Consider the following 9,030-nt stretch of genomic DNA (forward strand, 5'->3'; position numbering starts at 1 on the left):
ACTGGGCTAATGATATCTCCTATTTTTTGGTTATCTGTGAAGAGTGAAAGAGAATTCACAACCTGCAGAAGATTCTCTGGATAAATATGGTAACATTTTCACTTTCCCATTTTTCTAGGTGGAATGTAATTCAAAGTTGGACCCCACAAAGACCACATTGCTGAAGGTAGGACCCATAGAAATACACAATGGGGTTGATTTGCTATAGGCAGGCAGACTGCTCGCTTTGCTGGGGCATTTCATATTACCTTATTGAATGTGGTGAAAACTCACCTTGCAAAGAATACCCGATTATGTGCAAGAAAAATAAAATGAAAAACCTGTTTTCATGACTTGATGATGGGCGTCTGCAGAGCTTTGCTCACTCACTAAGCTACGGGAAAAGTCCCTTGTAAAGAGAAAATCATCTTGGAAATTGAACAGATTATTAACATTTGGTAAATCATCCCCCATGGCTCTCAATCACCGAGCAGGGCAATGTGCAGATTACAAAACTTGCCTGACATCGCCCATTGATTTCAGTGGGTTTCTGCACGTGCAACAAATATGGGAAACTAGCTCATGTGGCAAAATCTGGTAGAAGTGTCCTGCGGCTTTTTTTGCTTGACTTAATTGTAATGGCAGAGCAAGCACAGTGCATGTTTTTGACGCGTTCCATGAACGCGCGCCAAAGCGTGTGTTTTTCCCCACGTTTGGCACGGGTTCACAGGGTCGCCTAGGTGTGCACTGGAACTAAAGGCTATGACACACTGCACGAGACACAGCGCAGACCTTCACACGCAGTGTGTTATGTCATTTTCACTCCAGCACATCAGCTTGCAAGAGCTCACATAGCTGAGCATGCCAGGATGAAAAGTTTATCTTCAGCCAATCGTATAAACCCGCGCGTCACAATGCGAAGTCCATTTGGTTGTTACGCACGAGCCAATTGGCTACAGATGCAGTCTTTCATCTGGCTGCGCTCAGCTCACACACTGCATGCAAACCTCTTTGCTCTGCTTTGCATGCAGTGTGTCACTGGCTTTAGGGGTTTTGTGAGTTTTTCAATGTTTTTTTTAATCTTTAGGTTATATTTGTGGGGGGTTTATAATTGTACAGTATCGTGTCATTTATAATAAAATTATTATAATTTTTTTTTTCTGCGATTTTTGTGGTGCTGATTTTTGTTTCATGGGGTATTGTTCTTTGTGGGATTTGTATTTTTTTTCTTCATACTTGGTTGTTCTGGTTTATATTTTAATTTGTAGCAATTACATATGGGCAGTGCTAAAGTGACACTAAACTCAAAAGTTAAATCCTAAAAATACATTCAAGTACCCCGACTATTAAGGAAAATGTATCTTATTTGTGTATCTGACACTGCGGTGCTGACACTGTCCTTCCTTCTGGAGGGGGGCTACTTTTTGTTCCTCATGGTCCCTTTGTGTTGTAAAGTAGTCACCGCTCCAAGCTTGCGCCTGTCTCATCTCAATACAAATTAGTAAACTAAACCTGAGATTGTAGTCCATCACAGGAGTGAGCTTGGGGTGGTGACTACTTTACAACACACACAGGGACCATGGGGAATAAAAGTAACCACACTCCGGAAGGAAGGACCGTGTCAGCACAAATTGACTACTTCCCGGCCGGCCGTTGTTAAAAAACAGCCATCCAGGAGCTCTCAAGATCTGAGCGGGCGTCTTTAGACGTCCGCTCAGCCACGCCCACTCGGGCGCGACGCAGGAAAGTGCCTAAATTTAAAAACAGGCAGTGATGCATTTTAACATACAAGAGACCTGCTGGCTATAGAGCCAGCAGATCCCTTGTATGGGGTGCCGCTCTGTGCATCCCGCCCCCCCCCACCTCCGCGCTTCCACACCCCCCCTCCCCCGCTGTCACGCTTGTCCCGGACCAGCATAGTGCCTCTCTGACGGGATCAGAGGGAGTTCACTACATGATCTCCCTCCGATCCCCTCTCCGCTGTCAGAATGCAGAAGTGATGTATATTACATCACTTCTGCATTCTTGTGTCACTCTCCAGCTTCATGCTTTTGTCTAAGGAAGGGGATCCTCTGTGACCCCGAAACATTTGTTGCTGTTTACAATGCTGCACGTCAATAAATAGACGTTTGCTTATGAATTTGAAGTGCCGGTGTCTTTATCTTTACTTGTGATTATAACAGATGCCACCCGTTGACCACCGCAACACCCCCTTTTCAAAGCGATTTGGCGGTCAGGTGTGCGATGGGACCATGGACTCTTCAGCTTCAGACGCTGGAGAGAAGCTGATGAAGCAGAGGGGGGTCCTAGGTGACATTAGGGGTCTTGGAGACCCCTGATGTCTTCATAAAGAGGACCTGTCACATCTCTTTGCTGTCACATAGGGAGGTTTCTTAGCCCCCTATGTGATAGAAATAAAGTTAAGTGGAAAAAAAAATTAAAGTTTCTCCAAATTTTTTTGTCACATAAAAAAGAAAACAAAAAAAAATTTTTTTTTTTTAAGTCCCCACCCATGCATGCAAACATGCGTCAAAGCCAGCTGAAGCCACCCAATGTACGGCTGATTTCAGCCGTACTAGCCTGAAGTTCATAGCCGAACAGCGTTCGTCTCACTTCGCTTCGGGTCGGTAAGTCACTCGGCTGCCTACGGCAGCTTAGTGAGTAGACCCCCTGGTCTTCAAGTGGTTAAGAGATGATTGGAGAATCTACAGCCGAGTGATACACAAATAAGATATATTTTGTTAATAGTTGGGTACTGGAATGTATTCTTAAGGTTTAATTCCTGAGTGTCACTTTGAACACTTCCCCAATTCACCCAAAACAATAAAAAGTTTCCGGTCAGTCAATGCTGTTAAAGTTTTGTCTGAAATGATTCATCAATATCTTTTCTCTCTCTTCAGATGTCAGACTGCGGAGGATTTCCTCAAGTCGTTCAGGTAAAAATGATGAATATTAGATATCAGTTCTGCTCTCTGTATACAGAACAAGAAATAATTTAATCAGCAATAGATTCAATCACGCCAAGCCGTCTTTTGGTTAAAAACAATCATTCAACGCAAGAAAAGAAAAGATTATTTTTGTTTCTGTATCAAGTAATTGTTTGATGCCATCGATTTCCAGAAGTTGCTCATCTTTCCTTATATTGATTACAAGATTACCTCGCTACATGCATGGCCACCATAGAACCTACAACTGTGATAAAAGTGATAGATAATACAATTATTGATCGTTGTTTTTATGTTTACTTTCAGCCTGCAAAGCTCACTGAGGCCTTTAAATACTTTGTCCAAGGCATGGGCTACAGTAAGTAATTGTTTTTTATATCTATATTTGAAAGAAATTGTCTTAGACTTGAACTCCAGGCAGATATAAAAGACAGAAATGAATGTAGCTCTGTATTCACACTTTCGTCACCGCAATACAGCTTTTATAGGTCCAAATGTAAAATGTCTCTTGCCATGAGAAGGTTAATTAACTTTGCAGAAGAGAACTTGAAATGCACATTTATGTGCGTTCCTAGTCCTTGGAGCCGCTGTCAAACTGGCCAAGTTTGGTCACAGCTTACATAGTTACATAGGGGTCTATTCACGAAGCAGCCGAAGGATCTAGCCATAGCTTCGGCCGAACCTTCGGCTAGCTTAGGCCCCAGGACCCCTTCGGTTCAGTAGAACCGAAGGAGTGCTGTACGGGCTATTCACTATAGCCCATACAGCTCCCGAACTTAGTCGAGCGGCTCAGTCGAGCCGAGGGCATATGCCTCGGCTCGGCTGAGCCGCGCTGAAAGCCAAAGCTGGCCGAGCGACCAGCCGACAGCCTGCTTCTGACAGCTGGGCAGAGAGCCAGCCGTGATCTTATGGCTGGCTCCGGCCACTTGCAGAGAGATCAGCGTCCCTGGTTACCAGCTAACCAGGGACACTGATCTCCAGACAGCAAACTCTCCCGGGCGCTCTGGGAGTTTCCCTCTCCCAGCCGCCCAGGAGAGAAATTGTAATGTCTAGACAACTGGGTCAGAGCAACTCCAAAACTGCAGCTCTTGTGGGATGTTCCCGGTCTGGAGTGGTCAGGACGTACCAAAGGTTGTCCAAGGAAGGAAAACCGGTGAACTGGCCACAGGGTCATGGGTGGCCAAGGCTCGTTGCACATGGGGAGCAAAGGCTGGCCCATGTAGAGCCATCCAATAGAAGAGCTACTGTAGCTCAAATGGCTTGGTGCCAAATACCACAGCATAGCTTCAGAGGTCTAGTGGAGTCCATGCCTCAATGGGTCATGGCTGATTTGGCAGAAAAAGGGGGACCTACTCAATAAATATAACAACACGCAGGGCATACGCGCAGCACAACACGTAGGGCATACGGGCAGCACAACATGCAGGGCATACACACAGCACAACACACAGGGCATTACATGCAGCACAACACACAGGGCATTACACACAGCATTACACGCAGGGCATACACGCAGCATTACACACAGGGCATACATGCAGCATAACACACAGGGCATACATGCAGCATAAAACACAGGGCATACACACAGTGCATTAGACGCAGGGCATACACACAGCATTACACGTAGGGCATACACACAGCATTACACGCAGGGCATTACACGCATGCCATTACACGCAGGGCATTACACACAGCATTACACGCAGGGCATAACACAAACACATTTGCTCATATTAATCATTACATTTGTGTGCACAGTAGGGGTTAATCACTGCTCTAACTTCTGAAGAGTTTACTTACAGTTACAGCAGAAAGCTCGGGTTTCAGAGCCACGGCCGCCGGCCGGGTTGCCGAGGGAACACTGACGCTGACACTCTCTGGGAAAGAAAACTTGCACTGAGAATGTGCAAGCAGCCTGCGCTCTGAGGAGGAGCTGCAGATCCGATCTATGGCTGGACCAGCAGCTGCCTCTGTCCATGACAGTGCCAGACTCAATAGCTTAATTTCCACTCGCCCACACGCAATTTTCACTCGCAATTTGCGAGTGAACGAGTGGAAATTTTGAGCCCTGATAAAATAATTCAAGTATACTAAAATAAGTGTTGTGAGCCATTCATGTGGTATGACCTTTTGAACTTAATTTCTGTAAGCTATAGGCATCTGGGTTGAGTATGGGGCAGGTATCCAGATATTTTTAATGCATGTGCAGGATCCTTATCACAAATGCCTTCAAATTCTTAAAAACCTCTTTTTCAGTGCCTGCATCCAGCATGACCAGACTGATGAGATCCCGAACAAACTCTGGCGCCAGCGTCTCCTCCCTGGAAGGTAACAGGAGCCGGTCTCACACCAACGAGGGCTCACGCAGCCGCTCCCACACCGGTGAAGGCAACCGCAGCCGAGCGCAGACAGGAGAAGGGAACCGGGGCCGCTCACACACGGACACCAGAATGGACGACCAGAACAATGTTAAATCCATGGAGGTTACCTGTTAAACCCCAACAGCCCCCACCCCAACTTCCCCACCGGGCTCAATTTGCACCGATGAAATCTAATCTGCCAACTGTACATATTGACCTGACTTTTGATGTTCACTCTTGAAAACAGAGCTATGAGGACCAAAGATTGTTTTGCAAGGTAGTCACCCCATGTACTAGCCACTTGTAGCCACGCTCATTCCATTAAGCTTGTAAACTACCACCCTCTGCTGTTGACCCAAGTATGATATTTGAGGTGTAATAGTTGGACTCTAACTCAACCATTTTTTAGTTTTAGCCCTCATTCACACTATAATCGGCCCACATGCTGCGTGCAGGGCCATACCGAGCAGCTCCTGGGAAGGACAGGTACTGCGTGTGATTAGTACGTCCCCGTCCTTCTCTATGGGACTACGTGGCCGTACGACGCCCCACGCTCACCCGCCCTGCACGTCCGTACGGGTGCGGATGAGTGTACTCGTACGCTGACGGGATGGATCTTGTCTGCGTCCGAGCCAGGAAACACGCACCCCTACGGACCTGCACTTGAGGTGAGCGTAGGGGGGCGTACGGCCACGTAGTACCATAGAGAAGGACGGGGGCTGCGTACTAATCACAAGAAGCACCTGTCCTTCCCGGGAGCTGCTTGGTATGGCCGTGCATGCAGCATGGAGCTGTACGTGCCGGCCGATTACAGCATGAATAAGGCCTTAGATTACATGAAGAATGCTTAGAATGTAAGGAAAAATCCCCCCAACAGAGGTACAAACAGTAATAAAAACCCAACAAATACTCCAAATCATCCCGATCTATCCAAACTGAAAACAAAGAAAGGTTCAACTTGAGTTACATTGTAACAGCTATAAATAATTTAAAAGGAGTCATTATAAAAGTCATCATTTGATGTCAAAATTTGATGTCACGTTGGCACTGTATTCTATTCTCTTATTTTTATTATTTTTTTAATGCAAGCTCTAGAAGTACCTCTTTCATTCTGACTTTTATACATTTAATTGTGGGGTCACATTGCCTGCAATGCCTAGCCATCCCCACATTTATTTTTATTATTTTATTTTTTTTAGTTAGACCAGCCGTTGTCAGCAAGACTACTTTAGAGCTGTTACAGGCTGGAAAAAAAAGGGGTAGAGACAAGATCATTTTTTTTTTAAACCAACATCAAAAAGCAAAAAAATTATTCAGGCAATAGTTTAATTACTAGATTTTGTGTTTGACTAGAATTTAATTTTGACGCCATTAGACTCCGATAGATGTAAGACACGCAACTGACTGCAGAAGGTGATATATCGCAAAATGTAAATATGCAATTAAAAATATTTATAAAAGTGTTGTTCATTTAAAATCTATTTTAATAGTTTATAAATATTAGAAAACAAAATAGTTTTTACGATAACCACTGGCTTCCGGCTGTTTTCTATATAGATTTTCAAATTTTATTCCAATATCGAGTAACAAGATTTAAAAAATGATTTGGTTTTTTTTTTGTCGCCTAAATTTGTTGAATTTTTTTAATTGCAGATCTTCTGTTTATTAAACCCCCAAATCATTATTTCTTTAGCAAATGATTAGAAAGTTTATTATACAACCTATTAAATAACGCTATAATATCCAAATCAAAGAAAAAGCAAGTTTTTAGTTTAAATAAAGTGATGTATTTTTGGTTGTCATTTCCTATTGTGGAAAGATAAAATGAGCTTTGGTGCTGATAATAATCTGTTTATTAAACAATATATTTAATTGTTAATTGCTGCTAATTAAAGAAATGTATTGATCTGTTTTTTTTTTTTTTAAGTAATCCTTTTTACCTGAAAGTCACAAAAAAATATAAATAAAATATGTCAACTTGTTGAATACCTTCAAAAATAACTGAGACTCTTCTATATTCTCTTTTGATACATTTTATATTTTATCAGCGAAAAATACTTCTAATCATTGCTTTTACTTTGTAAATGTGTTGATTTCAGATCCTTCAGCCCGTCTTCTATGTTACTCAATAGTATCCAGTGTTCTATATTTTTTTATTTTCAAAAGTGTTTTGGAGCAGAAATACTGTGCTTGTCCTGGCTGAAGGAGCACATTGTGTATACACAATTGGGATCATTGTATTTATTAAAGAACAATAAACTGGTAACTTTGCACTGGGGTGTCTCTGAGTTTCTCTATTATGTGATTAACAGTATAAAGAAGCGTTTTGTTTTATTTTTGTGTAAACAACCAGCCGCTCTATTTTTAGTCCGTTTTTTTTCTTCCAGTTTTTTTAAATTGTAGTTTTAATTTTAACTAGTTTACATTTTTCAATAGTTTCTTTTCTTGGGATATAAAGGGGGGAAGAACAGAAACCCTGTCTGGCTTTAAAGAGTAATTCTTTACTCTGGGTGATCTGTGTACATTACAAGGATTTTAACAAACTTTGTTGCAGTTTCCGACCTGTGTCTGTATCAGGGTAACTGTGAGCGGGTGTCCTCACACCGCATTCAGGTACCCACATGGGAGGACCAAATGCATGACCACACCAGGCACTGCCAATGAGCTTAGATATGGTTTATTATGCACACCAAAATATAACGCAAATAACCCCACCAACACCCACAAGTAACCACAAACAGGTAATAGTGGCTAACTACATCTAAACACAAACACATGCAAAAAGTAACAGGCAAGTAAACCCGGGGAGCAAAGTGACACCAAGGGAGCTACGGAACAAAAGGTCAAGGCACAATGAAATGGTGACAGGATACTGAGGCAATATCCAGACTGCAGGGAGGGAATAAATACCCTCCCAGGTAGTGATTAATCGCTGACAGCTGGGAGACACTCACAGGTGAGCACTGGACTCGCAGGTTCCAGCACCACCTAGTACCTGACAGCTCCTGGCTGCCTGGAGACAGCTGCAGGTGAGCTGGAGGTGCTATGGTCCCTGACAGTCTGTTCTGAAGAAAAAAAATGTTTGTTGCAGCATGTCCTTTCCAAACTGATCCCTGAATGGAAGGCTATGGGGTCATTATAATCAGCAGGTGGACTTTCTGTGTTGTAACGAGGAAAGGTGCATTGTTGGTGTCCCTTTAGTTGTCCTAAAGAGTAATTCCACTATTAATGAGAAAAAAAAAAATCCTCTCTGGGTGATCTATGTACATTACAAGGATTTGAATGCACTTTGTTGCAGTTTCCTACCAGTTTCTGTTCTGAGGAAAAAGCTGTTTGTTGTCCTTTTCCAAACTGATTCCTGAATGGGAGGATCTGGGTGCATTATAATCAGCTGGTGGACTTTCTGTGTTGTAATGAGGAAAGGTGCAGTGTCGGCATCCCTTCATTAGTAATTAACCCTTTGGGAGTATCTCGGCAAAAAGGAAATTCCAAATGCAAGGGATGCCAAAATATGATACTTCAGTCAGTCAATCACAGAAGCAGGAAGTGACATTTCTGGGGGCGTTCCAACTATGTACGGAACAACTCCAGGTCACCATATTGCATTGCATGTTTTTTTGACAGATTTAGAACATTACAGCAGCTACAGTTTAAAATGGAAAGTTCATTTTTAATGACATAATATTACAAAACGGTCTGTGCTACAATTATATATGCTATATTTATTTTTTTAAGATTGTTTT

At 42.9% G+C, this 9,030-nt stretch overlaps 1 protein-coding gene across 1 annotated transcript in view; it reads left to right on the top strand.

Annotated features, from left to right (window-relative positions):
• The window catches only part of NDRG1 (N-myc downstream regulated 1), a 56,946-nt gene extending 51,346 nt beyond the window's left edge, over nt 1-5,600 (top strand). Inside the window, exons 13-16 of the mRNA XM_018563077.1 lie at nt 119-166; nt 2,880-2,915; nt 3,231-3,282; nt 5,184-5,600. Coding sequence (XP_018418579.1) covers nt 119-166; nt 2,880-2,915; nt 3,231-3,282; nt 5,184-5,422 — 375 coding nt within the window. The 3' untranslated portion in view covers nt 5,423-5,600. The remainder of the gene's footprint in view (nt 1-118; nt 167-2,879; nt 2,916-3,230; nt 3,283-5,183) is intronic.
• The last annotated feature ends 3,430 nt before the right edge of the window (nt 5,601-9,030 follow it).

Source organism: Nanorana parkeri, unplaced genomic scaffold, assembly GCF_000935625.1.
Source record: "Nanorana parkeri isolate BGI_ZX_2015 unplaced genomic scaffold, ASM93562v1 scaffold629, whole genome shotgun sequence".
Taxonomy (NCBI): Eukaryota; Metazoa; Chordata; class Amphibia; order Anura; family Dicroglossidae; genus Nanorana; species Nanorana parkeri.